At 44.8% G+C, this 19,397-nt stretch overlaps 2 protein-coding genes and 2 non-coding genes across 4 annotated transcripts; 3 read left to right on the forward strand and 1 right to left on the reverse strand.

Moving 5' to 3' along the window:
• Window positions 1-266: 266 nt before the first annotated feature.
• On the forward strand, window positions 267-4,195 carry LOC133114180 (proline-rich protein 29-like). The gene is made up of 6 exons (XM_061223349.1): window positions 267-314; window positions 411-501; window positions 888-1,006; window positions 1,951-2,135; window positions 3,512-3,582; window positions 4,167-4,195. The coding sequence occupies exons 1-6, from the start codon at window positions 267-269 to the stop codon at window positions 4,193-4,195; spliced, it is 543 nt and encodes a 180-aa protein (XP_061079333.1).
• A 2,588-nt stretch (window positions 4,196-6,783) lies between these two features.
• Window positions 6,784-9,628, reverse strand: LOC133115313 (telethonin-like). The gene is made up of 2 exons (XM_061225164.1): window positions 9,359-9,628; window positions 6,784-8,639 (listed from the first exon to the last, which is right to left on the reverse strand). The coding sequence occupies exons 1-2, from the start codon at window positions 9,496-9,498 to the stop codon at window positions 8,249-8,251; spliced, it is 531 nt and encodes a 176-aa protein (XP_061081148.1). The 5' UTR covers window positions 9,499-9,628; the 3' UTR covers window positions 6,784-8,248.
• A 6,787-nt stretch (window positions 9,629-16,415) lies between these two features.
• Window positions 16,416-16,488, forward strand: trnar-acg (transfer RNA arginine (anticodon ACG)). The gene has a single exon. It is a non-coding gene; the product is annotated as a tRNA-Arg (tRNA).
• Window positions 16,489-19,140: 2,652 nt separating this feature from the next.
• On the forward strand, window positions 19,141-19,213 carry trnah-aug (transfer RNA histidin (anticodon AUG)). The gene has a single exon. It is a non-coding gene; the product is annotated as a tRNA-His (tRNA).
• Window positions 19,214-19,397: the final 184 nt, after the last annotated feature.

Consider the following 19,397-nt stretch of genomic DNA (forward strand, 5'->3'; position numbering starts at 1 on the left):
CACCCTGCTGTGACGTTTCCTGTTGACAAGACATTTTTGGCCACAGAACCGCCTCAAACTGTACTTGGGTATGAACGGCAGAGAGTTTAGTGCATGAAGGTCCCAAGACGGCGGCTGTCACTGAGATGCTGGAACCACCGTGTTTCGCACCAACAATCACACCACCATGTCACTGAGGTCACGCGTCTCGTCCATTGTAATGTTCGGTTGAACAAAAACTTTAACTTGTTCAGGTCTGCATGTTTTATATTATGAGTTGCCGCCACATGATTCGCTGTTTTGAGGAGCAGGATATTCGCCTAACAAAGTGGCCGGTGAGTGCAGTTCGCTGGTGGTATTAGATCATACCATGGTACTGGTTGCTGAAATACCTTTAAGGGGTTACCACTCTTTCCATTAATGCTCCCCAGGTTCCCCAGCAACCCACCACTGTGATACAGCAGATTCCCTCAGCGATGCCACCTCCAGGACCTGCTGTTCGCCCAGGACACGTGAGAGAAGGTAGGGGAGTCTGTCAGTCACTGACTGTACTCAGATTATTAGAACAGGCAGTGTGTGTGGTTTGTGCATCTTTGTGCTCATGTTTGATAATATGTATACAGACGTGTGTGTGTAAGTACGTGTGCGTAAATGTGTGTGTTCAATGAGTTTCTGTGTGCCTTGGGGGTTTGCCACATATATATAGTGTGCTTTATGTACAGTGTAAAAAACAGACATATCTATGAGCTAGTTTTCCATGGTGTGTGTGTGTGTGTGTGGGTTTGGTGTGTATGTGTGTGCCATGGGGGGGTGCAACATTCTATATAGGATGCTAAGAAACACACATATCTATGGAATTTGAGCTAATTTCTCATGGTTGTGTGTATGTGTGTGTGTGTGTGTGGCAGACCTGGTGGAGCTGATGATGATCCAGAACGCTCAGATGCACCAGGTCATCATGAACAACATGACCATGTCTGCCCTCAGTGCGTTCGGGCACGGCCAGCCCCCGCCACCCGCCCCAGAGGTACGCCACGCCCACATAGCCACCTCATGCTCTCTCTAAAGATGTTCCTCCTCTCCACTTTGACCAAGTCCTCCTGAAGAGCTGATAGTTCTGCTTCCTCTAAACTCAGATCTCTGTGCGTGTAGCTCTTTTATTCAACTGCAGTCACAGCTCCTGAATTGTAAGGAGCTGTCACTATCTGTATCTGCAACAGGCATTCAGCTTAATACCTTCCATGTCTGATGAGTGCAATGATATGAAATGACAGGAAATAATTATTGTGGGGAGGAAACAAATAGTATGTCTTAAGCGTTTTAGTCTTGTAATATGGCTTAATCTTATTTTTGTAATGTGGCTTAATCTTATTTTTTTCTCAAGCAGGAAATATTTGCTTGCTTAACAAGTGAAATGTTCTTACAACACTGGCAAATGTGGAAATGAGTCAAAATGTCTCTCTGCATTAGCAATATCGTTGTTATTTAGCAAAAACGAATAAGACTTTTAAGCCTAAATATAAGACTAAAATACTTGATTTACTTTTTGTTAATGCATATTGTCATACCCAAATCTGTCAGTAATGTCAATAAGTCATATGGTTCTTATGGGACTCAAATGTACTTTGTCAGAGTTTAATTAACATTGGAGACTGTACCGTGTGGCCAATCAGTGACCATAATCAATCATATAACTATCAGGTTGCAAAGAACGCCAGCAGTACTGCCAGCTTTTCCCTGTAGTAACTAAAGGCATTTGGCTGGAGTTCCCTTTTAATGTTAGCTGTGCTCATCCATGGGCTCCCCCAATCTGGAGAGAAACAGGTTGACTGGAGAGGGGAGATTTGATTGAGATTTGAGACTTGATTTGAGATTTGAGATGTGATTTGAGATTTGAGACTTGATTTGAGATTTGAGACTTGATTTGAGATTTGACTTGAGATCTGATTTGAGTGTTGATTCTGGACTTAGGTTTTTAGATACCCAGTGATTGTGGAGGATGAGGACCCTGAGGTGTTCCACCACCACTACCCCCCTGCCTCGCTCCCGTCCTACCCCGCCTGGATCCCCCCGCCCCAACCCCACCCCCAGCCCACCATCATCTACCAGGACCCGGCCGAGCACCGGGACCCGGGCCCTTCCTCCCGCAGGGACAGGTGAAAAGGCACACCTGCACACACATACCGCGGCCTATCACCCGTGTGTTAATGTTTGACCAGGCGGGAAGAGCCGTCGTCTGGCAGTCAGGGGGTTGCTGGTTCGATCCTGCCCTGGGTCTGTCAAAGAAACTCAACCCCCAAATGCTCCTGATGAGGTGGTTGGTGCCTTGCATGGCAGCCAATCGCCGTTGGTGTGTGTGTATGAATGGGTAAATGAGAAGCATCATTTGTACAGCGCTATATAAATGCCATCTATTTACATACGTGTCCCTGCATTTCAGACTGGGAATACATGGAACCATTTAGCAACAGCACTTATAAATGCTAAATGTTTGTGTTCATATCGCACCTTTGTCCAAAGCTCAGGACGGCTGTACAATTGTTGCCCATTCACACACCAACAATTGGCAACAAGGCACCAACCAGCTCTTCAGGAGGAATGGGGGATTAGGTGTCTTGCTCATGGATGCTTTGGCACACCCAGGGTGGGATCGAACCGGCAGACCCTTTGACTGCCTGATGACTGCTTTAACCTCCTGAGCCGATGTCGATCCCATCCTCAAAAAGGCTCGTAAATACCGCTTTTTTTACACACACAGTCCGTTCATACAGGCAGATATTTACTGATGTAATTCAGGTGAATGGCTTCAAGTAATTTAGGGACACAGTGGCAGTGCGCTTTCCACCTGGGAATCAAACCTGCAACCTTTGAGTGACAACCCCCTGAGTCCAGTTCCCAAACTAATAGACAACTATAATGGCTATTCATTATACAACTGCTGCAATGATGCTCATGTTAAATTACATTACTGGCATTTGGCAGATGGCAGATGGCAGATGCTCTTATCCAGAGCAACATACAGTTGATTAGACTAAGCAGGAGACAATCCTCCCCTGGAGCAATGCTGGGTTAGGGCCTTGCTCAAGGCGGATCTTATTGTGGCTACACTGGGATTCAAACCGCCAACCTTGCCTGGCCCAGTCATTTACCTTAACCGCTACACTACAGGCCACTCCTATAGACAGACATGCACAAAACATAGTTATATGAAAAATAGAGACAATTGAGTTATAATAACATACCTACAAAAAAATGTTTTAGCTGTTCGTTGAGCCGAGCACGCTGCAGATTCTAAAATCAGCTATGATGTCACACTCTCTAAAATAATCTCTCAGCTTGTTCTGGCTTTGACATAGGCAAGTCTGAGGCTCAGGCAAAAATTTGAAAGAACCTACAAAATGTGTACACTTTCAATTGAGAAAACCCCAAAAGTATACAGTAGGTGTGACAATTATTTTGGTTTATGAATGAAGCATTTATTTCAGTGTCCAGCAGGAGAGACACTGGTTTCATTCACACGTTGTTCTTACAGGAGGGCTGTCCCACCCCCACCCCCGCCCAGTGCCACCGGCACTGTGGGAGCTGACATCCCCCCCGCCGCAGGTGCCCGACCACCGACACCCACACCCAAACCTCCCGGATTACACAAATCAATAGGCCTACTGGCACTATGCCCTGCTCCCTGTCCGAACAACTACCGGCCTGTTACTCTTCTTCCCTTTCTATCTAAAACTCTGGAACGTGTGGTCCACTCCCAAATGTCAATTCGTCTCTTCCGGAAAAATCCTCACAATCCTATCCAGTATACATTCAATTAAATTAAGAACTAGATTATTATACTATATTATGAAAAACATTTCCATTATGACTTTTGCTTTGGATTAAAAGCGTCTGCTAAATGACTAAAATGTGAATGTAAAATGTACTGTTAGTGATATCTAATGATCATATGTGAGCTCTAGGATTCTTAACGACACTTTTGTCAAAAAAATATGTGTAAAAACTTATGGTTGTGTCACTTTGCCATATAATATGTTACACACCTACAATATCAGTATATTGTTAGTGCCTAGGAAATAGATATCAGATATCAGCTAATTTCAGGTTGAGAGCAGATGTCAGGTAGCATCTCATTGTATCTCAGGGTCTGTGGGATTATGAAGGTCTTCACTCTTTTCTCTTTATAGAGTACTATGACGCAGAGAGGAAGCTCTGAGAAACGTGGAACAGAGGTCAAAGGTCACAGATTACAGCACTGCAGTGGCATTCAGTCCCACCGTCCAGTGATAATGTCACATTTCAGTGATATCATCCTTTAAAAAAGCAGCCATGCAAAAGAGAAAGAATATATGCAATTCATGCATTGATAGTTTAGCCGTTAGAGTATACCATTGCTTCTTACAACAACACTACTTACGCACTTTTTATAATGGCAATGTGGTAACTGTATCATTATTAGTATTATTATTAGTATTATTTATTGTCACATTCTACAGCAGAAAAAAAGACACTGGCATTTTTGGAATTCTTTCTCACTGTAGTTTTCTTGAATGTGTTATGTATAGGGCTAGGTGCATTCTTTTGGCATAATTAAACCATATGACTTCACTAAAAATGTACTTTACTTTTGTCAATCTGATTTAATTTATACTCATTTTCAGCCACTAGATGTCACTGTCTGTAAAGCGGCGATGTTCTGTGTGAGTACTCTGATCTTCATTCTTCATTCTGGACCGTGTTCGAATTGAGGCACTTGCCTACTGTTGAGCATACAAGCTTTATACTGAATAGTAGGCAAGTGTGCTGACCCCGACATCGCCTGGATTTGCTAATTCACAGAATTCTTCAGCCAGGAGGTGGAACTGTAGCATGGCCTGGAGAATAGTGGTTAAGGTACATGACTGTGGCCCACAAGGTTGCTGGTTCAATCACGTATAGCTACAATAAGATCCGCACAGCCGGTGGGCCCTTGGGCAAGGCCCTTAACCCTGCATTGCTCCAGGGGGGATTGTCTCCTGCTTAGTCTAATCAACTGTATGTCACTCTGGAAAAGAGCATCTGCCAAATGCCATTACCGTGATGTCTTAATTACTGAAATCAGCTGGCTGATGTCATGTGTGAAAGAAACATGTGGCAGAAGTTTCCTTTCTGACCCCTGGACTCCAGCTCTGGTGTTTTGTATTGAAGACACTGGCTCTGAAGTCCACAGGGTTTTGACCCAAGGCTGGCTTTGATTTCTGCAGCAGCAACCATGCCTACACTTCTGTTAAAGGGGCATTAAACCCCACATCGCTTTTTTTCAGTTGAAAAGCTGAGTGTCTTGCCTCCGGTTTATAGATAACATTAATCCTCTTGGTAAAAAAGCCAGTCTATTCTGTGCAACAAAAAAAAAGAGCCGCACCCCAATCTGTGGCGTAGCGGCAGATTAAAACATAAGCAGGTGAACACCCCAACTCTGCCCCTCCTTTTGATTGATCGGGCTATTCAAACTTCCCTGAACTGCTGAAGGGGAAAGCTACGTTAGCTATGCAGTGGTAGAGACATTTCCTCCAATAGACACACAAAGCTGCAAAAAATAAAAGCGACAATGAATTGTTGTGTTTGTGAGCATGCCTTGCCGTGCGGCAAGCTAGAGCAGACTGAAACCCGTTGGTGCTGTCCTAGCAGAGGCTAACGTAAATCTGTCCGTTATAGCATTTCGCAGAGTCGTTGTTGCGTTCTGACTTGGATGTGTCACCGCTGTGTTCTGTATGGCCTGTGAACAGGGGGATTAATACAGGAGAAATGAAGGAGGAATGGGAGATGTACTTTATGTAACTGGGTGCTGAGCTGAGAACTAAAATTACTCCACCAACGAGCTGTAATCCACAGAGGGACTGGGGAGGTGTATTGTGATGGTGCTTTGAGTCAGGGGAGGTATACATGGGCGAGGCCTTTGGGCATGTGGGAAAACAGGGGGGCTGTGGGCAAGCCGCAGCAGTGACAGGTGGGACTTCTGAAAGCCGAGGTTTGCAGTGAAATCGATCTGTACGACAGCTGCATAGCAAAGCACACATAAATCGCACAGCTCTGAACAGCAGAGATAATCCTGTCTCATGGAAAATAAAACACAGGCATTATTCACTCACACAACTGTGTCTTTCCAAGGGACTGGGAGCCTGTGTTTTTAAGAAAATTAGTTTTGAGTGTGATGTAGGTCTGATCTGTACACGTGAGCAAGTTGCTCCATTTCAATTGCGTTAGTAAGTCTCTAAGTGTGTAAATGGATGGTGTGAAAAGATTTATGCTCAACGAGCACTGAGGAGGACTTATTTTTTTAGACTTAAGTTTTCTGCTGCTGTAGCTTATCCACTTAGAGGTTTGGCACATTGTGTGTTGAGAGATGCTCTTCCTCTCAGCTTCGACCAGTCTGGCCCTTCTTGTCAGAATGTGTTTCTGCCTGCAGAACTGCTGCTCACTGGATGTTTTTTGTGTTTCTCTGCAAACTCTAGAGAATTCCAGGAGATCAGCCAACCCTGGCACCAACAATCATTCCACAGTCAAAGCCACATTTCTTCCGCATTCTGACATTTGGTCTGAAAAAAATGCTTTAATGCATTTAGTTGCTGCCACATGATTGGCTGATTAAATATTTGCTTTAACAAGCTGTTGTACAGGTCTACCTAATAAAGTGCTCACTGAGTTTATATTGAGCAAGTTTCCGTAAGTAAGGCTGTTGGCCAAGAATAAAAACGAGTCACTGCAGGGAGCACAAACAACAGACACATGACTTACAATCAAAAGTGTGCAGACACACGTGTTTATTGTAAAATTAAAATGTTACAATCTGGGATAACATTTCAACTTAATTGATCAAAACAGATCCACAATGACGATTTATCCATTTTTACATAAAGTGTAGCAATCATGCTATAGACAAAAGATATCCAAGTGCGTCCAAGAAGTACATTGGACTGGGCCAAACTGGTGATTTGAAATGGGGAACTGCAACCAAAAATCATCACTTAAATCTGTCGGTCCTCTTTTCTACCTAATTTCTAAGGTTTGACATAATATGTCAGCCCAAATAAAGAATTGCAGAGGAGGCCGCAGTTCACTTTAAACAAAAGACTCCAAACCTTTCTTGTCACCATTACTCAGTATTCTGCAATTCAAAAGCAACAATGATACAATGGTGAGTTCTATCATCGCTTTTGGGTGGAATTCGCCTTTCGATTCCCCTCTCCCTCTACTCCACTAACGCCATTGGCATTGTTCTGGAACATTCTGGACATTCCAGCTTATGAAACAAGAAGGGACAGGGGCCAAGTGCACTTACTGTCACACAGAGCAATCCAACACCCCTTCTGATACAGGGTCACACGGGCTCTCTCTGACGAAGAGCCAAGTTCTGATCAGCCCAAAATAATGCCCTATGCTGCCACCCAGTCATTCTGGAATTCTCTAGAAAGTCTAGCAGGGGTGCACAACTCAGTTTCTGGAGGGCCGGTCTGCAGGCTGGTTTTTGTTCCAAGCAATTGCTTAATTTATTTTTATGACAGCTCTAGAAATTATGTTGGTTAACTCCTGTACTTGAGCACAGTACAATCTTTAGGATACACGTGCAGTCTGCAGGTGTCGCTGGTGCATATACAAATGTCTGCTCAAGACATTATTTAGCTAATTAAATCATTATCCTGAGAATCCTGAAGCGGACTTGCCCTTGCTGTGCACTGCTGGTCTAGAGGAAGCAGTTGGGCAGACATTAACAGCTACCCCAGAATAACAAAACTTTATAATGTAATTTCTCCACAGAAATCGGCGACCACAATAGCCATGAAGGGCCAATGCCAATCCTGAGCCCCAGACTTGCCTATGGCAAAGCCAGAACAAGCTGAGAGATTCGTTTAGAGAGTCTGACATCATAGCCGATTCCGGAGTCAGCAGCAAGCTCGGCTAGACGAACAGCTGCAAGGCTGCGTTCCGTTACAGAACAGCGAGGCATTCACTGTGGCTTGCAGCTATGCTCACGCTCGATGGTGGAGGAAGTTCTACGAACTGATTCTTAACGCCTGTGAGAAAATAATATTTGGGCAAAAAAATAGCAGTTGTTGAGATATCTGCATGCATGATTCCATACTCTCCCCGATTGGATGGGTTGTACGCCCACAATACATCGTGCAATTTTCTATCTATCCTTGACACAACTTTCCATCGTTTCTCCAATGCGTGCCTCTTCCTATCGCTCCTCCCCCCTCTATCTCAGCCCACTCTTTCTCTCCCTCTTTTTTCACCCTCTCTGGGCCTCCTGTGACATGGAGCGGCCCAGCGACTGGGCGCCTTTGGCGAACTCCATCCTGGTGGGCTTGGCAGGCGGGAGGTCCTTGATGATGTCGCCCACGGACCTCTTGGCCGCGCAGGACCCGTCCGGGGTGGCGAAGGGGCGGAGGTCCTCCGGGAGGTGGGGGGCGCCGCGGCCGAGGCGGAGGCCCAGCTCGGCGGGGCTGAAGATGGGCAGCGGGAGGGTGTTCCTGTAGGGCAGCTGCTGGTGCTCCCGGAGGCCCCGCTCCACGGTGCCCAGCCGGATCGCCCCCGACGGGCAGCCCTGCACCAACGGCCGGGTCTCCCACTGCCGCCAGAACGACTCGCGGCGGGAATCGTCGATCGCATTCACCGTCTGGCTGCAGGGCGGCGACAGGGAGAGAGGCAGAGTGAGACTCATCGAGACCATCGCGTTTACGCCATCTTGGCCTTTCTTAATAAGAGCCAATATTGGACACTTTGTCAGTACAAAATTCAAAGCCGCTAAGCGTAAATTACACATGATATGTAGACTATGTGTTGAATATGTACGTAGTAGCGTTATGTGACAGTGTGGATGAGTAATAGCTCTAAATTCTGTATATACTGTTTAATAGAGTAATGTGACAGTGTGGATATATTAAAGCATTGTGTTCGCAGTGTGTTTGTTATAGTCTCATGTATCCGTGTTTGTAACAGCAGTGTAATGTGGCAGTGTGTGTAACAGCAGTGTAATGTGGCATTGTGTGTGTAACAGCAGTGTAATGTGGCAGTGTGTGTGTGTGTGTGTGTGTGTGTAACAGCAGTGTAATGTGGCAGTGTGTGTAACAGCAGTGTAATGTGGCAGTGTGTGTGTGTGTGTGTGTAACAGCAGTGTAATGTGGCAGTGTGTGTGTGTAACAGCAGTGTAATGTGGCAGTGTGTGTGTGTAACAGCAGTGTAATGTGGCAGTGTGTGTGTGTGTGTATGTAACAGCAGTGTAATGTGGTAGTGTGTGTGTGTGTATAGTAACAGCAGTGTAATGTAACAGCAGTGTAATGTGGTAGTGTGTGTGTGTGTATAGTAACAGCAGTGTAATGTGACAGCAGTGGAAACTCACCTGTCCTGGGGCTGGGTCTTTAGTCCAACACTTTGCCAGTCTGCGCTGTAGCTCTCGCCCCTATCCTTATTCTCCTCCCACACATTGCAGCTCAGCGCCGAGCCCTCAGCCCCGCCAACAGGCTTCTCAGTCGCCTGCATTCTGTCTGTGTGTCTGTCCAACTGAGGGAAATACAGCCTGATTCTCTGTGGAGGGTGTCCGTCTGTGTGTCTGTCCAACTAAGGGAAATACAGCCTGATTTTCTGCGGAGGGTGTCCGTCTGTGTGTGGCTCTGGAGCGGTCCTTTGTCTGTGTGCTGTATGGGCAGCGGTACCCAGCTTATATACACACCCAGCCACTATTTCCAAACTATGGCCTCATCCCAGGCCCCCAGTGTGCACCGACACTTGACACCATCTCCCTCTCCACTGCCCCCCCCCCCTTTGGTGCAGGGGTGTGGGCAAGCGTAGCAGTCGCCAAGTTCCCCGATACACAAACAATGCCCCACCAGTCCCTATCACCTGTTCAACTTAATCCCTATCAGTATGTAGAGGAACATCCACAACCCTACAGTCAGATTAGCACAAACACGCGCACTCACAAAGGAGGAGCCTTTAAATGGCGATGGAATTGAAGCAGCGCTCTCAGCGGTGCCGATAAACATTCTGTACCGACAGAGCTTCAGTAGCACTCCACGTCAGTCCCCTGCCCGGACATACAGTCCTGAACAGTAGGGCAACCGATCAACACGTCGCTGAGTCCCCAGACATAGCTCAACAAGATGGACTCCATTAGTTATGTTCAATTATGTTCTCCTCAACTACGTATCGACTAAATGGCAATTCATGGCTAAAATGCACAATTACAAATACTTGAAAATATAAAAAATGTATATGTGATATATAAGTGTGACACTTTACCAATACTAGCAAAGCCATTTATATTACCTTTTCATTTAGTGGTACATCTAGTGGTAGTAGTTCACTCACACACCTCACACACACACACACACACACATAGATAAACGCACATTGTAGGAATAATATAAACCAGTGAATGGCCCCGGGCCATTCTCCGGGGTGATTTAAGGCCTCGTTGACAGCCGGACCAGACCCAGATCACTCACAGAGGTCTCGGGTAACCACTCACCTGGAAAACTGACATAGAGCACGACCCCCTCTATCACTTACTGTCACTCACTGGCCCATGTCCACCACAGTAACCCACTGTCTGGCTGCGAACCTGACAGCACCTCTCTTTCCCTCAGTGACACGTTGCTTACAAGCATAATGAACCGTTCTGACCTTTGATGCATGCTCATTTACATTACATAAACCTAATATTTATCTCTCTCTCTCCCTCTCTCTATCTTTCACACACACAAATACTGAGGCACAAACATGTAAATGAATGTAATGACAAAACAACACAAGTTTTTTGTGTATGTTTGTGTGTACATGTGCGTATCTGAGCCTGTCCGTGTGACTGCATATTCATGGATGACATTCCCTGTGCCCTGGAAAGTGACAGTGGTATGAACTGCCGTTCTTTTCAGTGAAATGTCATGACCTGCTCACGTTTCTCAAAGCTTGCACAGATATACTTCAGCACACCTTCTAAAAAGGCAAACGCACCTCTCTTATCACACCAGATCAAAATTAAATATTGCCAGAACCTGATGGTGAGCACGGGCCTGTCAGTCATCATTTAGGGATGATCCATCTGCCAGGTATGGAGAACAGGATGCCTAGCATGCAAGCGTTCTTCAGCCAATCAGCTCTGACTCTGAGACTGATTGAGCTGAATCAGCTGTGAGTCTCTGACAAATTCAATCCCTGAAATTTTTTTTTCCAGTCCCTGAGGAGGTTTTGAGCTTCTGTTTTTGGGAAGTTGAGGGGGTGATACGGTAATCTCAGCGCTGTTATCTGTCTCACTGTGGGATTGCGTAACAGCAGCTGGAGGGTGATGAGAGCAGTGGGGGGGGGGGGTCAGAGAGGGGGAGATGAGGGCAGAGTTATACAGGATAGATCAGGAGATGACAGGGAAGGACAAAGCAGGGAATGGAGGATTTCATCAGACATTGAACATATTCAAAAAAAAAAATTTTATCGAAAATTTGAAATGTTAAAATGTATTTAAATGAATATTTATGTGACTTTCTGCAGGCTTTGACAGTATCTAAAAATATATTTATTTTCAATAAAACAATCAGAGAGAGAGAGATGGAGAGAGACTGGAATGAGATGGGGAGACTGACAGATGAATGGAAGTATAAGGGAGGATAAATAGGCTATAGTCAGAAATATTTCAAACACATTTTCGAACTTAGTTTTCTATTCTGACTGAGAGGAGGCCATTTTGTGAGCAGTCCGGGGAGAGGGTAGAAACAGGCCCATTTTGGGGGGCCCCGTCCCATGTTTTTCACAGACTTGGATAGATGGATCCAGTTGCTGCAGGCCTGAAATGCTGCTTGGTGGCTACCAAGTTCTTTTTGGGTTTGTTTGTTTGATATTGAGTATTCAACGCTGAAATATAAACCAAACTTTGAACTTCTGAAAACTACCGGCTGGGGCAGTCCCTCAACGAAAGTGGTGAGAACTGCACCAGCCACTTGATCTCCAGCCAGATTCTTTCTTCCTTCATTCCACCTACCTGCATACTATACGTTAGACACACAACCACTCCTTTTAGGGAAGAGCTTAGGTTACGTACTTTAGGTTAGTCAGCAGTGTAGTAGCTCCTTCTCGTAAAAGAAGCTGACGTAAAACCAGTCCACCCCTTTTCAAAATCAAATGTAAAATGCGTGAGTGACACATTTATTAGTTTGTACTCTGTCTCTCACACACACACACAAAGACTACAGGAACAGGGCATATAGAGAAACAGAGAAAAGGAGACATTCAACATTGACATAGCCAGAGTTAAAGAGAGGGGTGAGAAGACCTGGATGGAGAGAGAAAGGGTGAGAGAGGAGGAGGTTACAGACCGGACGTAACCATGGGGCTTGTGGCGGCGGACACACGTAGGGGAGAGGTGGCTGCTGTCAGGAGAGAGGGAAGATAAATCACGTCTGTGTGCGCGTGTGTGTGCGTCTGCGTCTGTGTGTGTGTGTGCACAACCTGTCATCGTGTTGAGAGATATGCCCCTTTGAGTGCCTAGTTATGTAATGTTGGGACAGCTGGGTGCCTCAGTCGAAGCCCCTGAGACTGGTGGCCCTGCGGGGTGAAGGCAGTGGAATCTGCCCGATGGGCGTGGCAGGCCTGGGCAGGGCCCAGGGTTACGAGGAGCACGTGTGCCTCTTGCATAAGGCCATGAGTGCAGGCGTGCATAAGGGGTGCCCTGTAGTGTTGTGCCCTGTAGCGTTGTGGTTATGTTAAATGACTGGGACATGCAAGGTTGGTGGTTCTAATCCCTGTGTTAGCCTCAATAAAATCTGCACAGCTGTTGGGCCCTTGAGCAAGGCCCCTTAATCCTGTGTTGCTCCAGGGGAGGATTGTCTCTTGCTTAGTCTAATCAACTGTACGTTGCTCTGGATAAGAGCATCTGCCAAATGCCAATAATGTAATGTAATGGAATGACCGGACAGCCAGGTCTCGATGTATAAACAATGTATAAAGACGGCTGTAGTTCTGACACATCTCCCCCAACACAAAAACCCTCAAACTAAAAGCTGGAGGATAGACCCTAAACTACAACAAAAAACAAAAAATGGACTGTTCAAATTCTTTTTCTTTTACCGCACTGTATTCTGCTTGTTTTGGGAACACAAATCGTATTCATCATACTCAGAGTGATGAAAACAGCTGAAGATCTATGCCTCTCCTCCATGTCTCCGTGTCCTCTCCCTCAGTTTAGTGTTCATATGCTTTGGTTTGCGTTAAACTGCCTGTGTGAACTGCTTCAAACGCAAAACATCCAAGTAAACAGTTCACAAAAACTGGGACAAAATTCATGTTAATTCTACAGATAAACACAGTGGAATGCACCGCGTGGTACAGCTCAGCTGCTAAGGGGTGAAGGAGTGTGGGTGCTCCACAAACAAACAGAATTCCAACAAGTATTACACAAGCTGCAAATGCACATTCAGAACACAGTACTGCGACTGGGGCAACAGAGCCCTCTGCAGAAATGCACGGGCACTGCAGCTTGGGCAAGTCATTTTAGCTGAAAGCATCCGCTAATTGACCAAATTTTTACATGGAAATAAAAATAAAAAATAAAAGAAAACCTCTTTCAACAGTTGTTCCCAAAATCTGTCTTGGGTGAACCCTGTGTATCCTGATTTTCGTTCCAACCACAACGGTTATCCCAACATGTTAACAGGCGTAATTTTTATGTTAATACCTTTCGTTTTTAGATTATTATTAACATTATTACATTACATTAATGGCGTTTGGCAGACGCTCTTATCCAGAGCGATGTGCAACAAAGTGCAAACCCAAAACCAGGGATAAGTGCATTGAAAGACCCTAGAGGGAAGTACAATTTCAACTGCTACCTGCACAACAAAGATAAGGACGAGGGCCTATTTGATTATTTATTTATTTTAAAACCGCAACACGCAAATGTATGAACAAACCCCTTAACTAGCCAAACACTGCTTACCTAGCCAAACTAAACTTCCTGATACACAAGTAAATCACAGAAAGTCAACAATTAAGGTTTACAGGGAGGTAGGGAGGGACAGGGAGAGTTGCTGCTTGAAGAGGTGCGTCTTCAGTCTGCGCTTGAAGATGGGAAGAGATTCTACAGTTCTGACCTCAAAGGGGAGTTTGTTCCACCACCGTGGAGCCAGAACAGAGAGTAGTCGTGACCATGAGGTGGAAGTTCGGAGAGGGGGAGGTGCCAAGTGGCCTGTGGAGACTGAACAAAGAGGTCTGGCAGGGGTGTAGGGTCTGATGATATACCTTCTTACATCACATTATGGAAAAAATTGTGATGCAAGAAGAAAAAAAAAACATTCCAATGTACACACTGCTTATTGTGTTGTGTTGTTGAAAGCAATTATATAAAAAAGCGGTAACATTTTGTGACTAAAATAAAGATGGGGTGACTTTCTGGGAGCTTAAACAGATCATGGGACAGCATAACTGGCAGGAGGAAATGTTTAAGGAATGTTGAATATTTTCGGTTACGTATGAGTAAGTAATATCAGACTCAGTAGCTCAGTGCAGAGAGCTTGCTATGCATGTATGAGGTCCTGGGTTCTATCCCCAGCATCTCCAGATGTGGTCCAGTTTTTTTAATTCATGTCCTACCCAGAGTTGTTGGCAGCTCTTGTCAGGGAGACTCCCATCATGGTTGAATCCAACCTAAGCCGAGATAAGTCGCTATACTCAAAGGCATAAGGCAACTTTCCTCCCGATACAAAGTCAGGCCCTGCTTGCCGAAACGGGCCAGCACAGACTCCAAGGGGGCAGGCACCTCAGACGACAGCTTCAGGATGGGCCAGAAACCCTCCTCCTACTTGCCATCAAGAAATAGGTTGATTCCCATATCTCCGCTGAAGAGATCCGTCCCTCAGAACTGAAAGAACAATCCCCTGGGAGGGCACTTGGTCCAAATTGGAGCCTGTAGCCTGATACCAGGGTGCTGAGCAACCCAAGGAGACCAGGGACAGGAACACCAATGAGCAGGTGTAGAGGTGTGACACGCAAAGCCAGAGACTGAACAGCCAGCCACCATGCTGACCTCACAGATTTGCATAGGGAATCAGAGGTTGTATATGCAGAAGACTGGGAGGGAAATTAGGAGTCAAGAGCCTCATTGCTTATGTAGGACCTGCAAGAATTTCGGTGAGAAAAAAAATCAGGATTAATGCAATGACAGGGAGTAGCTGCGTGTACTCTGAGCAGTAGGGGGCAATGCAAGGCAAAGCATGGGGCCACTCAAGCAAGTAAATGAAGAGAGCAAGAAATGGGTTTCTGGTACAGAAGGAGAGTGAACTGAGGGCTTGTGCAGCTCAAAGAAAGTTACCAACGTTTTTAGGAAAAGGAAATAAGGACAAAACACCGGTTGACAGAACCGCACAAAGTCCATGCTTGCCTCTTACTGTAACCCAACTGCCTGACGTGAAATAGAAGACTCTATTCCAAAAGTTTGTGCCTACTTCCCCTGAGTGCAAAGGGTATCGTTGCCAGGAAAAATGTAAGAACTAACTTTTGTACATCAGTGTCATTTCAATGTCAACACCAGGTGTAACACTTAGAAAAATGTAGTGGCAAATCAGGGTCTGACTACGGATCAGAAGATTCTAGGTTTCATAGCACTTGACTAAGCTTTGATATATCACGGCTTGCTGAATCCAGCAATTTGTCCTGATCCTCACTTTCAGGGAAAATCGGTGTTTACCTTGTAGAGCGTTTTCAGCTGCCCATTAACCACCACCCACTGAAAAGAAATGTCCTCTCTCCAGTTTACAAAGATTAATAGTTCCACTTTCTTGAATGGGAAGGAAATTAGCCAAATTGCTCAGAACAATTTTGTGGCCAAACAGGGTCTGTTGTCTGGCAACAAACAACGCCGACGGCTTGGGCCAGTGGCGCAATGCGTGACGTATCTGACTACAGATCAGAAGATTCTAGGTTCGACTCCGGGCTGACATGTCCGATTTTTGTCAATAAATAAGATCTTAGCCTAGGAATCCAACAATTGTGAGCAAAAGATTTGTGAAAACATTGCTTCTGTAATATTTTACTCAGCATAGATATATCACTACTTGCTGAATACAGCAATTTGTATCGATACTGTCTTTAAGGGAAAATAGGTATTTTCCACATAGAGGGTTTTCAGCTGTCCATTAACCACCACCCACCAAAAAGAAATGTCCTCTCTCCAATTTACAAAGATTAATCATTCCTCTTTCTAGACAAAATTCAGAGAATTCACATAAAATTGTCACTTAACAATTTGAGCAGACAGTGTATTTTATTGTCCTAGATTTGTTTTGCATAGGCAATCACAGGTTGTATTTGCACCAAGAATGGGAAGGAAATTAGCAGACAAGAGCCACATTGCACAGAACAATTTTGTGGCCAAACAGGGTCTGTTGTCTGGCCACAAATGAAGCAGATCGCATGGGCCAGTGGCGCAATGGATAACGCGTCTGACTACGGATCAGAAGATTCTAGGTTCGACTCCTGCCTGGCTCGTCTCATTTTCGTCAATAAATAAGATCATAGCCTACGAATCCAACAATTGCGACCAAAGAATTGCGAAAAACTAGCTTCCACAGCAGTTGACTCAGCTTAGATATATCACGACTTGCTGAATCCAGTCATTTGTCCTGATCCTCACTTTCAGGGAAAATCGGTATTTACCTTGCAGAGGGTTTTCAGCTGCCCATTAACCACCGCGCACTGAAAAGAAATGTCCTCTCTCCAGTTTACAAAGATTAATAGTTCCACTTTCTAGACAAAATTCAGAGAATTCACATAAAATTGGCACTTAACAATTTGAGCAGACAGTGTATTTTATTGTCCTAGATTTGTTTTGCATAGGCAATCACAGGTTGTATTTGCACCAAGAATGGGAAGGAAATTAGCAGACAAGAGCCACATTGCACAGAACAATTTTGTGGCCAAACAGGGTCTGTTGTCTGGCCACAAATAAAGCACGAGGCATGGGCCAGTGGCGCAATGGATAACGCGTCTGACTACGGATCAGAAGATTCTAGGTTCGACTCCTGGCTGGCTAGTCTCATTTTCGTCAATAAATAAGATCATAGCCTACGAATCCAACAATTGTGACCAAAGAATTGCGAAAAACTAGCATCCACAGCAGTTGACTCAGCTTAGATATATGACGACTTGCTGAATCCAGTAATTTGTCCTGATCCTCACTTTCAGGGAAAATCGGTATTTACCTTGCAGAGGGTTTTCAGCTGCCCATTAACCACCGCGCACTGAAAAGAAATGTCCTCTCTCCAGTTTACAAAGATTAATAGTTCCACTTTCTAGACAAAATTCAGAGAATTCACATAAAATTGTCACTTAACAATTTGAGCAGACAGTGTATTTTATTGTCCTAGATTTGTTTTGCATAGGCAATCACAGGTTGTATTTGCACCAAGAATGGGAAGGAAATTAGCAGACAAGAGCCACATTGCACAGAACAATTTTGTGGCCAAACAGGGTCTGTTGTCTGGCCACAAATGAAGCAGATGGCATGGGCCAGTGGCGCAATGTATAACGCGTCTGACTACGGATCAGAAGATTCTAGGATCGACTCCTGGCCGCCTCGTCTCTTTTTCGTCAATAAATAAGATTATAGCCTACGAATCCAACAATTGTGACCAAAGAATTGCGAAAAACTAGCTTCCACAGCAGTTGACTCAGCTTAGATATATGACGACTTGCTGAATCCAGTAATTTGTCCTGATCCTCACTTTCAGGGAAAATCGGTATTTACCTTGCAGAGGGTTTTCAGCTGCCCATTAACCACCGCGCACTGAAAAGAAATGTCCTCTCTCCAGTTTACAAAGATTAATAGTTCCACTTTCTAGACAAAATTCAGAGAATTCACATAAAATTGTCACTTAACAATTTAAGCAGACAGTGTATTTTATTGTCCTAGATTTGTTTTGCATAGGCAATCACAGGTTGTATTTGCACCAAGAATGGGAAGGAAATTAACAGACAAGAGCCACATTGCACAGAACAATTTTGTGGCCAAACAGGGTCTGTTCTCTGGCCACAAATGAAGCAGATGGCATGGGCCAGTGGCGCAATGCATAACGCGTCTGACTACGAATCAGAAGATTCTAAGTTCGACTCCTGGCTGGCTCGTCTCATTTTCGTCAATAAATAAGATCATAGCCTACGAATCCAACAATTGTGACCAAAGAATTGCGAAAAACTAGCTTCCACAGCAGTTGACTCAGCTTAGATATATGACGACTTGCTGAATCCAGTAATTTGTCCTGATCCTCACTTTCAGGGAAAATCGGTATTTACCTTGCAGAGGGTTTTCAGCTGCCCATTAACCACCGCGCACTGAAAAGAAATGTCCTCTCTCCAGTTTACAAAGATTAATAGTTCCACTTTCTATACAAAATTCAGAGAATTCACATAAAATTGTCACTTAACAATTTGAGCAGACAGTGTATTTTATTGTCCTAGATTTGTTTTGCATAGGCAATCACAGGTTGTATTTGCACCAAGAATGGGAAGGAAATTAGCAGACAAGAGCCACATTGCACAGAACAATTTTGTGGCCAAACAGGGTCTGTTGTCTGGCCAGAAATGAAGCAGATGGCATGGGCCAGTGGCGCAATGTATAACGCGTCTGACTACGGATCAGAAGATTCTAGGTTCGACTCCTGGCTGGCTCGTCTCATTTTCGTCAATAAATAAGATCATAGCCTACGAATCCAACAATTGTGACCAAAGAATTGCAAAAACATAGCTTCCACAGCAGTTGACTCAGCTTAGATATATGACGACTTGCTGAATCCAGTAATTTGTCCTGATCCTCACTTTCAGGGAAAATCGGTATTTACCTTGCAGAGGGTTTTCAGCTGCCCATTAACCACCGCGCACTGAAAAGAAATGTCCTCTCTCCAGTTTACAAAGATTAATAGTTCCACTTTCTAGACAAAATTCAGAGAATTCACATAAAATTGTCACTTAACAATTTGAGCAGACAGTGTATTTTATTGTCCTAGATTTGTTTTGCATAGGCAATCACAGGTTGTATTTGCACCAAGAATGGGAAGGAAATTTGCAGACAAGAGCCACATTGCTCAGAACAATTTTGTGGCCAAACAGGGTCTGTTGTCTGGCCACAAATGAAGCAGATGGCATGGGCCAGTGGCGCAATGGATAGCGCGTCTGCCTATGGATCAGAAGATTCTAGGTTCGACTCCTGGCTGGCTCATCTCATTTTCGTCAATAAATAAGATCATAGCCTACGAATCCACCAATTGTGACCAAAGAATTGCGAAAACATAGCTTCCACAGCAGTTAACTCAGCTTAGATATATCACGGCTTGCTGAATCCAGCAATTTGTCCTGATCCTCACTTTCAGGGAAAATCGGTGTTTACCTTGTAGAGCGTTTTC

The sequence above is a fragment of the Conger conger genome, chromosome 16 (genome assembly GCF_963514075.1).
Source record: "Conger conger chromosome 16, fConCon1.1, whole genome shotgun sequence".
Taxonomy (NCBI): domain Eukaryota; kingdom Metazoa; phylum Chordata; class Actinopteri; order Anguilliformes; family Congridae; genus Conger; species Conger conger.

What these genes read in the sequence shown, in the direction of transcription:
- LOC133115313 (XM_061225164.1), bottom strand. Translation starts at nt 9,498, where the DNA reads ATGCAGGCGACTGAGAAGCCTGTTGGCGGGGCTGAGGGCTCGGCGCTG. An exon ending in AAGACCCAGCCCCAGGACAG is followed by an intron (nt 8,640 to 9,358) that starts GTGAGTTTCCAC and finishes GCCGCCCTGCAG; the next exon opens with CCAGACGGTGAATGCGATCG.
- LOC133114180 (XM_061223349.1), top strand. Translation starts at nt 267, where the DNA reads ATGATTCGCTGTTTTGAGGAGCAGGATATTCGCCTAACAAAGTGGCCG. An exon ending in TTCGCCTAACAAAGTGGCCG is followed by an intron (nt 315 to 410) that starts GTGAGTGCAGTT and finishes AATGCTCCCCAG; the next exon opens with GTTCCCCAGCAACCCACCAC. An exon ending in CCCCGCCACCCGCCCCAGAG is followed by an intron (nt 1,007 to 1,950) that starts GTACGCCACGCC and finishes TTCTGGACTTAG; the next exon opens with GTTTTTAGATACCCAGTGAT.